We start from the raw sequence: 15,833 nt of genomic DNA, 5'->3' as shown, positions 1-15,833 counted from the left end.
ATCAAAACCACATGAAAATACCATCTCACACCCACTAGAATGGGAAAAATTAAAAAAGACAGACAATAACAAGTGTTGACAATGCATTGCTGGTGGGAACGCAAAATGATGCAGCCACTGTGGAAAAGAGTTTGGCAGTTTCTTAAAGCTGAACATAGAATTACACTCTGACCCAGAGATTCCACTCCTAGGTATTTAGAGAAAATAAAATGGATGTCCATGCAAGGCCTTGTATTCCACCGTTCATCGAAGCTTTATTTGTAATAGTCTTAAACAGAAAACAACCTAAAAGTTCATCAGCAGGTGAATGAATGAACAAGCTGTGGTCCAGCCATCCAGTGCAATACAACTCAGCAATAAAAGGGAATGAACTACTGATACAAACAACAACATGGAACAATCTCTGAATCATCATGCTGAGTGAAAGAAAACAAGCACGAAGCTTCCATATAAAATTCTGGACCGTGCAAACTCATCTTAGTGACAGAAAGCAGATCAGGGTTGCCTGGGGATGAAAGTGGAGAAAAAGCACAGCAAAGGGGTGCAGGATACTGTGGGGGATGGCGTTCATGATTTTTTTTTAAAAATAAATTTATTTATTTATTTTTGGCTGCATTGGGTCTTCGTTGTTGGGTCTTCGTTGCTGCACGCGGGCTTTCTCTAGTTGCAGCGAGCGGGGGCTACTCTTCGTTGCAGTGCGTGGGCTTCTAATTGCGGTGGCTCCTCTTGTTGTGGAGCACGGGCTCTAGGCGCACGGGCTTCAGTAGTTGTGGCATGCGGGTTAAGTAGTTGTGGCTCGCGGGTTCTAGAGCACAGGCTCAGTAGTTGTAGCGCACGGGCTTAGTTGCTCTGCGCGTGTGGGGTCTTCCCGGACCAGGGCTCGAACCCGTGTCCCCTGCATTGGCAGGCCGATTCTCAACCACTGCACCACCTGGGAAGCCCGGTGTTCATGATCTTGATCGAAGTCATGATTTCATAGATTTACACACTTGTCAAAACTATGTAAAGTGTGCATTTTAAATAAGTGCAATTTTGTGGACTCCAATTATACTTCAGTCAAGCCGAAAAGATGGGTGGTAGGGAGGAAGGAATACCAAAGGGCCATTTCCCACCTGTCAGTCCATCACAGATGAAAAGTGTGAGAACTTGGTGTATTCTTGAGGGTCTGCAGGAACAAATTCTCGTTTGCTGCTGTCAAGAGTGGAAATGAGGGAATTCCCTGGTGGTCCAGTGGTTAGGACTCCTCGCTTCCACTGCTGTGGGTTTGATCCCTGGTTGGGGAACTAAGATCCTACAAGCCGTGCAGCACAGCCAAAAAAAAAAAAAAGTGGAAATGACCTAGCCCAATGGAAGGGACCAGACGAAGCTGAAGAAATTGCCCCAAAACCCAGCAAGTCTCCTTCTAGTAAATGAGCCTTCCAGGAATGATACCTATGCACTGTTATTTATTCATCAAAGCACTCTTATAACAGCAATCAGTTGGAAACAACCTAGATGTCCAGCCACAGGGGATTCACTGAATAAACTATGGCCATTCTCAGCATGGAATATTATGCAGATATGCAAAAGAATAAGGTAGCCCAATGCTGACAGTGTGGGAAGACCTCCCAGATATTCTGTGAGGGAAAAAGCAAGGTGCAGGAAGTCTGGGCAGGAAGCTTCAGTTTGTATAGAAAGAGAAGAGACAATGAAGATTTCCTCGTATTGGTGAAGACTCTCTTTGCAGGGAAACATAAACAACTTGTTCCCATGGTGTCCGCTGGGGCAGAGAACCGGGGAGCCATGATAGGTGAAAGAGGGAGACAGTTTATGTTGTTTTCCTTTTTGTGCCTGTTGAATTTTGTATCTGTTAATAGTGTTTAAAAGTTAAGTGTTTGATCAAAAAAATGAAACATATTTAACTACATAGATTGCGAGGGGAAATGGGAATTCCTGGAGCTGCTGTTCGGAGCTTGACCATGAACCAAACCCATCACTGATAATGAGAACAGCAAACACATATCAAGCGCTCACCAGTACACCAGGCACCCATTGAGGCTTTTATTTTATTTTTTCTTTTTTTGTCTGTGTTGGGTCTTTGTTGCTGTGCGCGGGCTTTCTCTAGCTGCAGCGAGCAGGGGGGCTACTCTTCATTGCGGTGCGCGGGCTTCTCATTGCGGTGGCTTCTCTTGTTGCGGAGCACGGGCTCTAGGCGCGCGTGCTTCAGTAGTTGTCGCGTGCGGGCTTCAGTAGTTGTGGTGCACAGGCTCACTTGCTCCGAGCATATGGGATCTTCCCTGACCAGGGACTGAACCCACGTCCCCTGCATTGGCAAGCAGATTCTTAACCACTGAGCCACCAGGGAAGCCCCCCACTGAGGCTTTTGACACATAGTAATTCATTTAATCCTCAAAACAACCTCAGAGGTGTGCACTGTGATTCCCATTTACAGATGGGAAAATTGAAGCTGGGGGAAGTGGAGCCTCCAGCTTGCTTTGCTTCCCCACCTCACAACGCCCTAGGACTCCCCCACCCCAAATTAGGCTGAGAAAGGGAAATGGGGGTCTGGCCCCTGGGCGTGGGTTGTGGGGGAGATAGCTGCACGGAGCCCACAGAGAGCACCTTCCTCACTTAATTTTTCTCCCCAGCACACACCACGCTCTGCTGTGGCATGCATTTTTCTTATTTATCTTGTTTTTGTCCATTTCCCCCAGTAGTATGTCAGCTCCCCCAGGGCTGGAGTTTTTGGTTATCCTTGTCAGAGCTGTGTCCCAGTTCCCGATACACAGTAAGCACTGATGAATGAATGAATGAATGAATGAATGAATGAATGAGTGAATGAATGAATTTGGCAGAGGAGCCCTAGGAAGTTGGGAGTAGGGACAATTGGGGACAGGAGAGGAGGGGGCAGGAGGCTAGGGCCAGGATGGGGTGGCACCTGGGGAGTGGATGTCTTGCGGACGTTTTGGGGACAAAAAGACAGGAGCAGAACTCCTGCCAGCCGAGCTCTGGAAGGATGGAGGTGCCAGTAGCCGAGATGGAGAAGGGGGTGGGCAAGATAGGGGAGCTCCGAAGGTGACAGTCAAGATAGGAGGGGCTACTTGGTGATGCAAGCCGAGGTGCACCCGAGAAGCCTGGATTAACAAACTGTTCCCGGGTGCTCAGGGGCCGCCTCTCGAACCAGGAACCTGGCTGCACCTAAATGAATGGTGATGACAGAAACGGAGGGACGCCTGGCTTGAGATCCCCGGTCCAGCACCAGCTTATCCGGCTCGGGTTCCTGCGTGGCGCGAGGTGGGGGAGCCGGGAGGGGTGCGCAGGCGCAAGAGGGTGGGTCAGGGGCGTGGCGGAGACCATGGCAAAACTTGCCAGGCAGAACCAAAATGCCAAAAAAAAAAAAAAAAAAAGGTTTTTAGGCAGAACACACACACACACCCCACACGTTCGTTCCTCCTCCTAGCTGCAGGGGTCACCCTGACCCAGGCTTTGGAGATAGAAGCGCCAGGTCCAAGGCCAGGGCTCTGCCTGTGACCCTCCCTCTCTACTTCATCCTCCTTCCCTTTCCCTTCTCCTCCCCTGTCCTTCTTACTTCCCCTCCTCTGGACCCTCTCCTGCCCTCCCAGGACTCGATTTGTGCCCCAGGCTCCAGGACCTCTTTTCACCGCCTGTTCCCTCCCCGCAGCCTGGGGAAACCGAGGCCTAGAGTTCAGGCACAGTGGGAAGGGCACAGCCAGCAAAGGCAGAGCCCCTGCCACCCCAGTCCAAACAATTACACGCCATTTAAACCTCCCAACAATCCTAAGAGCTGGGGACTATTATTAACCTCACCTTACGGATAGGGAAACTGAGGCCCAGAGCAGTGATGCGCCCGGAAACACTCGGTGGGATTCGAACCTGTGCGTATCCCACACAGATGTCACCGGCTATTGGCCTCGACCCGGCAAAGACGGGCGAGGGCTCTGCTGCCACCTAGTGGACACTTGCGGCAGCGCTGTTCGGGTAGAGTCGCCTCTCGCCTGTGGGACGGCCCAGGCGAGGGGCCAGAGCCAGGAGGGTGTAGGCCTGATGCCCTGACCGCCCTTCCTCCATCATGTTCTCCCGCCAAGTTTCCCAATTTTCACAACCTAAGTGTCCACCTGGAAGACATGGACTAACTTATCTCCTGCCCATGTTGGGATCACGACTTCTTCAGCACAGAAAGACCCCAAAATGCGGGAGGGGAAATAAAAAGCATTAATTGGAATGCATACCAAAAAATTAAAGACCACAGATTAAGGTAATTCTGTAATTATAATAAAGAGCATACATGCATATTTCTTCTCCTTTTGTCTCATCTGATTTTAAAAAGCGGGTGTATAAAAATATATATTAATTTTATTTGGGGGCCTATAACATATAGAAATGTAATATATTTGTCAATAATAGCGCAAAGGAGATGAGAGGAACAAAGCTGTATTGAAGTCAGGAAATGACACCAGGTAGTAATGTTACTGAAAATGCAGTCCGGCTGCTCGCTGCTCAAACGCCAATAAAGAGGCAAGCTAGAGCTTCCCTGGTGGCGCAGTGGTTAAGAATCCGCCTGCCAATGCAGGGGACACGGGTTGGAGCCCTGGACCGGGAAGATCCCACATGCCGCGGAGCAACTAAGCCCATGCACCACAACTACTGAGCCCACGTGCCACAACTACTGAAGCCCACATGCCTAGAGCCCGTGCTCCACAACAAGAGGAGCCACCGCAATGAGAAGCCCGCACACTGCAACGAAGAGTAGCCCCCGCTCGCCGCAGCTAGAGAAAGCCCGCGTGCAGCAACGAACACCCAACGCAGCCAAAAATAAATAAACAAACAAACAAATAATAGGCAAGCTGGTGGAAAGTTTGCTTTATTTTGGATGCCGGCAACCGAGTGGCGGCGGGGGGGAGGGGGGTGACTCCTTCCAAAAGCCAACTCCCCCCAACTGACAATCAGTGGGCAAGAGCTTTTATAGACAGAGGGAGGGGGCTACGTGCAGAAATTGCACAGTCAGCTCTGGCAGTCGTCTTGAAATTGGTCACGCGGTTGTCTGACCAGCGTCATCTTGATTGTTGTAAGTACAGTTAATTTTCAGTTCTAGGGTCGGTTTGTTCCCATTTCCTTGAGGCCAATTCTTGGAATTGTGGCAGCTTATGTCATGGCTACAGTCTGGTCATCATGTAGTTAACTTCTTCCACCTGGTGAGGATTTTGGTACCTATAAGACAGCTCACAGGATATAGCTCAGAATATTATCTATAGCCCATGAAGAGGAACTAAAGGTCCTTGACTATGTTTATTGGCTAAACTGTTATTATTTAGTCTTGTTGGACTGTTTTCCTTTGTTTATGCATTTTTCTCACTTCTCTGATTAAACTTATGCTTTGGCTAAAGTTTTTGTCACAGACGAAAGGCAAGCAGAGGACATGGGGGGGAAGGACTATAGGGCCCTGCTCCATTTCAGTAACTCTAATCGACAAAAACAAAGGAAGAGAACCAGAAATTCGAAAGGAGAAAATTAATATAACAACTCTATAAATATATACTTGCCCTCCTTTAGTTTCTTGGATTCTTTAACAGACATATAACTGCATGGAGTAATCATTATAACAATGTATTGTTTGTTTTGTAACATATGTAGATGTAATATGTATAACAATAATAACAATAATAGGACAAAAAGGGGAAGAGGAAATGAGCTATGTAGGAGCAACATTTCTGTATGTCCTTAAAATTAAGGCAGCATAAATCCAAGAAGATTCTAAGTTGAGATGTATACAGTAAGCCCTAAAGCAAGCACTAAGGAAATAACTCAAAAAATACAGTGAAAAAAATCATTAAAGGAAGTAAAATGTTACATTAGAAAATAGTTGCTTCATGCAACAGAAAGCAGTAAAGAAATAAACAAGTGGTACTATATCAAACTAAAAAGCTTCTGCACAGCAAAGGAAACCATCAACAAAATGAAAAGGCAGGGATTTCCCTGGTGGTCCACTGGGTAAGGCTGCACGCTCCCAATGCAGAGGACCCAGGTTCAATCCCTGGTCGGGGAACGAGATCCTGCATGCATGCTGCAACTAAGAGTCCACATGCAACAACTAAAGATCCTGCACACCAAAACGAAGGTCCCGCCTGCCATATCTAAGAGCCAGTGCAGCCAAAATAAATAAATAAATTTTTTTTTTTTTTTAAAAAGGACTTCCCTGGTGGCGCAGTGTTTAAGAATCCACCTGCCAATGCAGGGGACATGGGTTCGAGCCCTGGTCCGGGAAGATCCCACATGCTGCAGAGCAACTAAGCCCGTGCACCACAACTACTGAGCCTGTGCTCTAGAGCCCGCGAGCCACAACTACTGAGCCCGTGTGCCACAAATACTGAAGCCCACGCACCTAGAGCCCGTGCTCCGCAACAAGAGAAGCCACCGCAGTGAGAAGCCCACTCACCTCAACGAAGAGTAGCCCCTGCTCACCGCAACTAGAGAAAGCCCGCGCGCAGCAACGAAGACCCAACGCAGCCAAATTAATTAATTAATTTTAAAAAAAAACACACAGTGAAATACCACTTCACACCTGTTAAAATGGCTAGCATCAAAAAGACAAGAGTGGGACTTCCCTGGCAGTCCAGCGGTTAAAACTCCGTGCTTCCACTGCAGCGGGCGTGGGTTCGATCCATGGTCGGGGAACTAAGATAGCACACGCCTGCGGTGCGCCCACCCCCCCCCCCAAAAAAAAAAAAAAAAAGACAAGAGGTAACAATTGGAGGTGAGAATATGGAGAAAAAGGAACCCTCTTTCACTGCTGGTACAAATGTAAATTGACGAAGCCACTATGGAAAACAGTATGGAGGTTCCTAAAAAAAAATTAAAATTAGAACTACCATATGATCCAGCAATTCCACCTCTGTATATTTATCTGAAGGAAAGCAATAACACTCACTCAAAAAGATATTTGCACTCCCATTTCATTGCAGCATTATTTACAATAGCTAGGACATGGAAGCAACCTATGTGTTCATCAACAGATGACTGGATAAACAAAATGTGGAATATGTATACAAGGGACTATTAGCCATTGAAAAGAAGGAAATCTTGCTATTTCCAGCAACATGGATGGACCTTGAGGGTATTATGCTTAGTGAAATAAGTCACACAGAGAAAAACAAATACTGTATGATCCCCACTTACATGTAGATACCACACATAGGTTCCATTTATATGTGGAATCTAAAAAAATGAACTCACAGAAACACATCTTCACCTTTTGCATCTGTGGGGTAGGGGAGATGGGTGAAGGGAGTCAAAAGGTACAAACTTCCAGTGACAAGATAAATAAGTTCTGGGGATGTAATGTACAGCATGATGACTATAGTTAACAATACTGTATTGTATGTTTGAAATTTGCTGAGAAAATAGATCTTAAAGTTCTCAACACAAGGGAAAAAAACTGTAACTATGTCAGGTAATGGATGTGTTAACGAAACTTATTGTAGTGATCATTTCACAACATATACGTATATCAAATCCTTATATTGTACACCTGAAACTAATACAGTGTTATATGTCAACTATATCTCAATACAACTGGGGGAAAAAAGGAAAGCAGTAAAGGAAGAATAGAGGAAAGACAAAAAAGACGTGGGACACATAGAAAAACAAAAAGTAAAATGGCAGATGTACTGTTGTTAAGGTGACAACACTCCCCCAATTGATCTACAGATTCAAAACAATCCCTGTCAAAATCTCAGCTGGCTTCTTTGCAGAAATTGATAAGTTAATCCTAAACTTCATAGGAAAATCTAAGGGACCCCAAATAGCCTTTTTGATCTTGAAAAACAAGATCAAAACTGTAGAATTCATACTTCCCAATTCAAAACTTACTACAAAGCTACAGCAATCAAAACAATGTGGTACCGGCATAAAGGTAGATATATAGATCAATGGAATAAAATTAAGAAGCCAGAAATAAACACATTTATCTTTGACAATTCAAAGGGGAAAGAATAATCTTTTCAACAAATGGTTCTGGAACAACTGAATATCCACATGTGAAAGAATGAAGTGGACCGTTGTTTCATATCATACATAAAATTAACTCAAAATGGATCAAAAGCCTAAATATAAGAGCTAAAATTATAAAAGTATTAGAAGAAAACATAGACATAAACATCATAACTGTGGATTAGCCAGTAGTTTCTTAGACATGACACCACAAGCACAAGCAGCAAAAGAAAAAATAGATAAGTTGGACTTCAAAATTAAAAACTTTTGTGCTTCAAAGGACTCCATCAAGACAGTGAAACGTTAACCCACAGAATGAAAAAAAATTTGCAAATCATCTATCTGATAAGAAACTATGAATCTCTAGAATATATGAAGAACCCTTACAACTCAGTTATTTTTAAAAAAACACACTCAATTTAAAAATGGGCAAAGAATTTGAATAGACATTTCTCCGAAGAAGATATACGTATGGCCAATAAGCACAGGAAAAGATGCCCAATATCATTAGTCATCTGGGAAAAGCAAATAAAAAATACAATGAGATACCACTTCACACCCACTAGGATGGTTATAATAAAAGACAAATAATTAAAAGCGTCAGTGAGGAAGTGAATTTGGAGCCCTCACACATTACTGATGGGAATGTAAAATGATGCAGGCATTTTGTAAAATACTCTGGCAGTTAAACACAGAATTACCATGTGACCCAGCAATTCCACCTCTAGCAATACCCAAGAGAAATGAAAGCATACATTGACACAAAGATTTGCAAGCAACTGTAATTATCTCCTTATTTACAATAGCCAAAAAGTGGAAACCACGAAAATGTCCATCAACTGAAGAATGGATGAACAAAATATATCTACACAATAGAATATTATTCAGCCATAAAAAGAAATGAAGTACTGATCCATGATATAATGTGAATGAACCTTGAAAACATATGCTAAGTGAAAGAAGCCAATCACAAAAGATCTCACTTTATATGATTCCAATTATGTAAAATGTCTAGAATAGGGAACTCCATAGAGGTAGAAAGTAGATTCTTAGTACCCTTGGGCTGGGGAAGGGGGAGGGAATGGAAAGTGACTGCTAAGGGTAAGGGGCTTCTTTGGGGGATTATGGAAATGTTCCAAATTTTACGGTGACGTTGCACAACTGTGTGTGTGTGTTTATATATATAAATACATACACACATATATATATCTGTAAATGCAATTTTAAAAACCATTGAATTGTACAATTTAAATGTGTGAATTGTATGGCATGTGAACTACATCTTAATTAAACCGTTATTAATTTTTTACTTAATAAAAAAAATTCTAACTGGGCTCATTTGTCACCTCCTCCAAGAACCCTCCCTCCTAAAATAAACCCTCCAATTTACCCTCTTTCCTCTTTGCTTTTCTTCACAGCCTGACATCGTGGGTTCTTTCCTTTTCCATTCTCGGTCTCCCCTCCAGGAGAGCCTCTTTTTGCCCCAACAAATTGCTAAGCCCGGAGCCCCTCAAAGGTGGGGCTGCACCTTGATCGGTTCTAGCGCCCCCCCCCCCGCTCTGCACCCCCGTCCGTCGCTGCCCCAGGATCTGTACTGGAAGCAAGCAGATGGGGTTTGAATATCTGCTACTATGAAACACAAATCAGACACCCCCCCATAATAATAATAACTACCATTCCATCTCTTAATGAACGTTAGCCCTTGTTAATTGCTCTGTGCCTGGCGTTTTACACGAGTTATTTTATCTAATTTTTTTAAAATTTATTTTTGGCGGTGTTGGGTCTTCATTTCGGTGCGCGGGCTTTCTCTAGTTGTGGCGAGCAGGGGCTACTCTTCATTGAGGTGCGCAGACTTCTCATTGCGGTGGTTTCTCTCGTTGCGGAGCACGGGCTCTAGGCATATGGGCTTCAGTAGTTGTGGCTCGCGGGTTCAGTAGTTGTGGCTCGCAGGCTCTAGAGCGCAGACTCAGTAGTCGTGGTGCACGGGCTTAGTTGCTCCGCGGCATGTGGGATCTTCCCGGACCAGGGCTTGAACCCGTGTCTCCTACATTGGCAGGTGGATTCTTAACCACTGCGCCACCAGGGAAGCCCTATTTTATCTAATTATTGTAACATTTCCAGGAGGAAAAACACCAGTATTATTCCCATTTAACAGAAGAGAACTCGAAAACTCCGTAACACACCTCCGGGAGAAAAGAGACCCGGAGTGGGAAGAAGCGCCGCTACCTCATCATAGCCCCTAGACCACCCGAGGTGTACTTCTATATGCATAAGTTTGCCAGGGAAGTGGAACCCGGAACGGGCCACCGAGACCTCCCAGCGTTATCTACAAGTCCCGTCATGCGCGCGCGCCGACGCTCCCTTACGTCGCATTTGAACAGGAGGGCTAGTCTCCCCACGTCTTGGGAGCTGTAGTCTCGCCGCAAACGGAGGCCGGGCTGTGAGAGTTTGGTGGATCTGGAGCCAATGAAGAAGCAGATCTTATTGAGCTCGGGGCCGACGAGCCAATGGGCTCGCGGCCTCGAATGGGAGGGACTTCCGGCCACGATGTCGAGTTGAGCGGCTGCGCGAGGGCGGTCACTTCCTTTTCGAGGGTGGCGGCGAGCGCGGGTAGAGCGTTATGAAGGCCTCGGGCACGGTAAGATGAGCGCGGTGGGGCAGGGAGTGGGAACGCGAAGCGGACCGAATCGTGGGCCACGGGAGGAGGCATGGGACACGCGGGAAGTGCTTGCTCCGGCTAGGTCCCGCGCGCCGCCGTCCCCAGTTGCAGCCAACATGGCGGCCACTGCGGAGCCGCGTGGGGAGGCCGGTGCATGGCCCGGGCCGGCTCGGGGATCGCGGAGGCCGGGGAGGCCGAGTCTCCTTTCCAGGGGAAGGGACAAGATGCGCGGCGTGGAAACATGCGCCGCGGCACCTCATTGAGCTTCCGAGCCTCAGTTTCCCCGTCAGCAAAGTGGACAAGGTGGCGGGAGGGCGGGGAGGGGAGGGATGGCAATAGAATTCTGTTTCTCCTGGTATGGCTGTGAGAGAAATAGAAGAAATTTGTAAGTCCGAGCTGACATGGAGAGTGCGAGCCTTATCGCTGTGGAGAGTGCTGGGCAAAATCAGAGGGTGTTAATAGCACAGAGATGGAAGAGTAGGCCCTGGGGAGAAACAGTATGGGTGGGTCATTTTCAGTTTTCCAGCCCCAGTTTCCACACTGGAAAAGGGGCCGACCGCATCGGTATCCCTTCCTGAATGGGTGGTCTGGGAGGCCGATGAGTCAGGTTGAGAGATAGAAGTAGGAACCGAGTTTGTGAGGTTTGGGGTTATTTTCTATTGATAGTAGTAAAATGGTGACGGGTCATCTTATGGAGGTGGCTCTTTTCTAGTATATCACAGGATTTGGACCTGGCAGACATCTTCACCTTTTGCGTCTGTGTAAACAGGGAGCTTACACTTGGGAGTCCAAACCCCTTGGACTGCAGCTGGGAAAACTGAGGCAGCTGCAAGTCATGACAGCAGTGCAGGGAGCCCAGAGCTGGGCAGGGAACTGGATTCTTGTCCTGGTTCTGCTTGGAGTTGGCTGTGAGATCCCAGGCTGGTCACTGTCTCTGGGGTCTGGAATGAAAGAGGATTTTGGCAAGTTACTGTGAACTGCAGAAATGCTCTGGAGGAAGGAGACAGCTTGACTGTTCCAGGCCAACCCATAGAAAGGGAGAGGAAGGGAGGGGTTGAGACCCTCACCCAGCTTTCCTGAGCCAGGGCAGAGGGCATGCAGGCACCTTGGTCAATCCTCCCCACTCTCACTCCCTTTTATGTGGAAGGCTCAGACAGTGGCATGACCCACAGTCAGCCAGATTTCACATGGAGGCCCTGGGGTGGGACTTGCCCTTCTTTGTCCCCTGATCCAGTTGTCAACAGGCTTGGGAAGGGGAGCACAGTGAGTTTCCACAGTTACCTCTGGGCTTTGGGTGCTGGCCCCACCTCACCCCCATTTCTCTTTCAGCTTCGAGAATACAAGGTGGTGGGGCGCTGCCTGCCAACCCCCAAGTGCCGCACGCCGCCCCTCTATCGCATGCGGATCTTTGCGCCTAACCATGTTGTTGCCAAGTCCCGCTTCTGGTACTTTGTATCTCAGCTGAAGAAGATGAAGAAGTCTTCAGGGGAAATTGTCTACTGTGGACAGGTATGGGGTGTCTGAGGCTGGGTGGGATCCGGAGAGGATTTACACCCTCCCATGGGGCAGCTGTCACCCCACAGAATTAGCAGACTTTACAAACTCTGGTCTGTTCCCTTGTGCTCTTCAGGCCCTAGGTTGGGATGGAATAGGTGACTTGGTGCCCTTTTCCTAATGAGAAAGCCCAAGGCCCAGGGAAGGCCTGCTGGGACCCCTTGGTTGAGGCTGGGCCTCATCTGTAAAGTGTGGGGGGAGATGCTGGACTCTGCACTGTGAGGCTACACTGGGCAGCAGGTGGTTTTGGGCCCAGATGGTCCCAGGAGAGTTGTGTTGAGGGGTGGTCTGGAGCTGTGTCAGTCCCCATGGGGGAAGCATCTCGGCCTGGTCTGCTCTGCACCCCTGCTGTTGCTATGGGAATTTCCCTTGCACAGCAGATTTCTCCTCAGATGTCTGAAGGTTCGGGGACTGGGAAATAGGCAGGAGAGGCCTGGGGGCTGGGCTGTCCTTTGGAGTGGCGGGGCGGGGCGGGAGCAGAGGTTCAGGGATGGAGGGGGTCTGATTGAAGCCCACTTGCTGCTCTCGCCTCAGCTGGTCTCCTCTCCTTGGCAGGTGTTCGAAAAATCTCCCCTGCGGGTGAAGAACTTCGGCATCTGGCTGCGCTATGACTCCCGCAGTGGCACCCACAACATGTACCGGGAGTACCGGGACCTGACCACAGCCGGTGCTGTCACCCAGTGCTGTAAGCCGCCGGGTCCCCAAACCAGGTCCCTCCTTTAGGCTCACAGAGCAGGTACTTGTAGCTCAGTCTGACATCCTTCCTGCCAGACTGGACAGGAAGACACAAGACAGGACAAACGCAAGAGCTTTCTTGGGGGTAGGTGGGAGTCCCAGGGATGGTGACAGGGGAGGCACAGGAGGTGTTGCTTTGGGGGCAGGAGGAGTGGAGAGGATGCCCCAAGCACACCTTTTTCTGGAACCTTGGCAGCAAGTGGACTTAGGAGATTGGAGGGAGGGTCCTCGAGTCATTCCTGAACTGGTTCAGTCACCCACCACCAACTGCATCTGGAACCTCCTTCTTGAGGTTTGAGGTCAGCCCCTTGTGTAGAGACAACTGCTGCTCAGAACCTAGTCCAGCCCCTGTCCAGTGTTGGGACCTGCCATTCGCAGCCCCAGGTGCTCCCAGGGTGGGTCACCTACCAGGACCAGAGTCCAAGCACCTAAACCCAAGAACTGCTGTTTCTTGTAACAGCGGTTTAAACAGAGGTGCTAACAGCAAGTGGATCTTGTCGCCTTTGGGGGCCTGCAGCCATGCCCCTCAAAGTGAATTTGGAGGTTCTACACACTTGGTAGCCAGTACCTGCTGGGACCAGATGCTGTGGCCACTCGTTCCCCAAGTGCCCCCCTTTCTGATCCCTGTAGACCGAGACATGGGCGCCCGGCACCGTGCCCGGGCCCACTCGATCCAGATCATGAAGGTGGAGGAGATCGCAGCCAGCAAGTGCCGGCGACCAGCAGTCAAGCAGTTCCACGTGAGTGCCCTCGGGGCCCTGCTGGGCAGGCTGGGCTGAAGGGGCTGCCCTGGAACGCCAGACTGGCCTGGCAGCTCCTCCAGACTTGGGAGATGCAGTAAAGCACCGGGTTTGACGCAGGAGCCCAGTGGGGGTGGCCACACCTCAGTGGTCCTTGGGAGACAAGGTTAAGAGCCTCCCCCCAACACCCTTGCCTGCCTTTTCATATTACAGGACTCCAAGATCAAATTCCCACTGCCCCACCGGGTTCTCCGTCGCCAGCACAAGCCACGCTTCACCACCAAGAGGCCCAACACCTTCTTTTAGATGCAGGGCCTCCCTGTTCCCAGGTCTGCCCAAATAAAACTCGTTGGGAAAACCGGGCACTCAGATGCAGTTGTTTTCTTTGCACACCCTGCAGAACTCAAAAGGGTGCAGCCAAGCTGTGAGTGCTCGGGGAGGAGTCCTCCTCTCCTCGAGTAGGGCCCTGACATTGGATTCTCCAGAAGGGGAGCTCTAGGAATGGCCAGCCCCTGCCCCCCTCAGCTCTCTCAGTGCCAGCAGGCAGCTCTGTGCTGTGAGCTTTGGGGTATGCTGTAGGCCACAGGTTTGGCCCCCAAATCTTTCTTACCTGCCTTGTTAGACACAATTCTCAGCTCTGTGCGTCCCCCCGCCGCCCCCCATTTCTGTGGTGGTGAGATGACAGCTGCACCCTGAGGGAGATCAGGTTGATGGGGTTGGTTTCATTCTGTGTGTGGCCTTCCCCACCCAGCCTACAACCCTGGTCAAGATCCTCACAGCAGACACAAGGGGGCGTCCAAGAGGGTTATGAGCCTGCTGTGCTAGCTTGTTTCCCCTTCGCCAGCTGGGGGCCTCTTGAATGAAGCTGTCGTAATCCTGCCCAAGGAGGTCAAGGTTTCACAGTGGGCATCTGTCTCCTGGAATTCCAGGCATGAAGATAATCCCACCCTGGCCTGAGCTCCTCAGCCAGGAGGCTGAGGCACAGCTAAGAGCTCAGATGTTGGGAACATCTGTCCTTGGTGTGTCACCCTGGGCAACCCTGGCCCTTTGAACCTTGGTGTCCTCTTCAGAAGGTCTGGACACTGACCCGATTTGCTCAGTTGACAAGCCTTAGGGAGTCACACTGCTCTGCAGGCAGTGGGTACACAGGTCAACGAGGACCTGCCTTGTGTTCCAGAGAGCCGTCGATTGGGAAGAAGTTGAGGCACAAAGAGGTAGTTGGGGGGGCGGGGAGAGCAACCAGTCCTGGAGGGTGGTCCTGGATAGGGGCACAGTCTCCCCTTCCCCACCGGTGGCGGTGGGACTAGTTGGCAGGATGATCCTGGGTGGTTTCCAGAAAACCAGCTCACTTCAAACCCCACCTGTTCTTGGAGAGGTGCCCAAGGCAGGGCTCAGGCACAGCTAGCCATTCTCATGGGAAAGACAGGCCCTGGGTCCTTGCTGGCTGCTTTGCCTGTTGCAACACCGGTGCCTCTTTCCCACCTCCCGGGCCTTTGCACTTGCTGAGCGCTGTGCCTAGACTGCTCTCCACAGATCATCACTGCCTCGCTGAAGACTGTGAACCATTGGGTTTCTGTCCCCCACCAGACGGAGTCTGAGAGGGCAGGGACCACATGTGTCACTGCGTCACCAGGAGGAGTTAAGTAAGTCTGAGAAGAGTAGTGATGGCCAGTGACTATCCCTCTACCTGTATCTGCACCACGTGGGGAAAAGTCCTGGGTCAGGCAATGCTGGGCCAAATTTTTGATGTTAACTCTGCCAAAATGTCTTCCACAGATGTTCCAATTCATTCTCAACAGCACTTAATAAGAAGGGGTCATGTTTTCCTCCAGCCTTGCCCACAACTTGGGTTAGCAAGCCGGTGGCTGAAAAAAAGCACATCTTAGGATTTGAATTTGCTTTTCCTTATGCAAAAGCATTCTGCCCTGATAAAAAAATCGTTTACATGAAAGAAAAAAGTCTTACAAAGTTGAATCACTTTTTAAAAGCTCTGGTATCATAATTCCCTGGCAGTCCAGTGGCTAGGACTCGGCGCTTTCACCTCTGGGGCCTGGGTTCAATCCCTGGTCGGGGAACTAAGATCCTGCAAGTCGTGTGGTGTGTACCCACCCCACCTCCCGAAGAAAAAGCTCAGGTATGTGGGGCGAAAGCCTGAAAAA

At 49.1% G+C, this 15,833-nt stretch overlaps 1 protein-coding gene and 1 non-coding gene across 2 annotated transcripts; both read left to right on the top strand.

Moving 5' to 3' along the window:
• The first annotated feature begins 10,537 nt into the window (after nucleotides 1–10,537).
• Nucleotides 10,538–14,036, top strand: RPL18A (ribosomal protein L18a). The gene is made up of 5 exons (XM_068536752.1): nucleotides 10,538–10,624; nucleotides 11,975–12,154; nucleotides 12,755–12,884; nucleotides 13,565–13,674; nucleotides 13,888–14,036. Exons 1-5 carry the CDS (start codon nucleotides 10,607–10,609, stop codon nucleotides 13,978–13,980), a joined length of 531 nt encoding a protein of 176 aa, XP_068392853.1. The 5' UTR covers nucleotides 10,538–10,606; the 3' UTR covers nucleotides 13,981–14,036.
• LOC137760351 (small nucleolar RNA SNORA68) lies at nucleotides 13,356–13,488 on the top strand. Its single transcript, XR_011073305.1, has one exon. It is a non-coding gene; the product is annotated as a small nucleolar RNA SNORA68 (small nucleolar RNA).
• Nucleotides 14,037–15,833: the final 1,797 nt, after the last annotated feature.

The sequence above is a fragment of the Eschrichtius robustus genome, chromosome 2 (assembly GCF_028021215.1).
Source record: "Eschrichtius robustus isolate mEscRob2 chromosome 2, mEscRob2.pri, whole genome shotgun sequence".
Lineage (NCBI taxonomy): Eukaryota > Metazoa > Chordata > Mammalia > Artiodactyla > Eschrichtiidae > Eschrichtius > Eschrichtius robustus.
Note: the sequence above shows the minus strand (reverse complement) of the source record. Positions and strands in the feature narration are given on the sequence as shown.

Bases quoted from the DNA above. Each gene is read 5' to 3' on its own strand.
- RPL18A (XM_068536752.1), top strand. The intron at 12,155-12,754 runs GTATGGGGTGTC...TCTCCTTGGCAG, and splicing joins AAATTGTCTACTGTGGACAG to GTGTTCGAAAAATCTCCCCT. The intron at 13,675-13,887 runs GTGAGTGCCCTC...TTCATATTACAG, and splicing joins CAGCAGTCAAGCAGTTCCAC to GACTCCAAGATCAAATTCCC.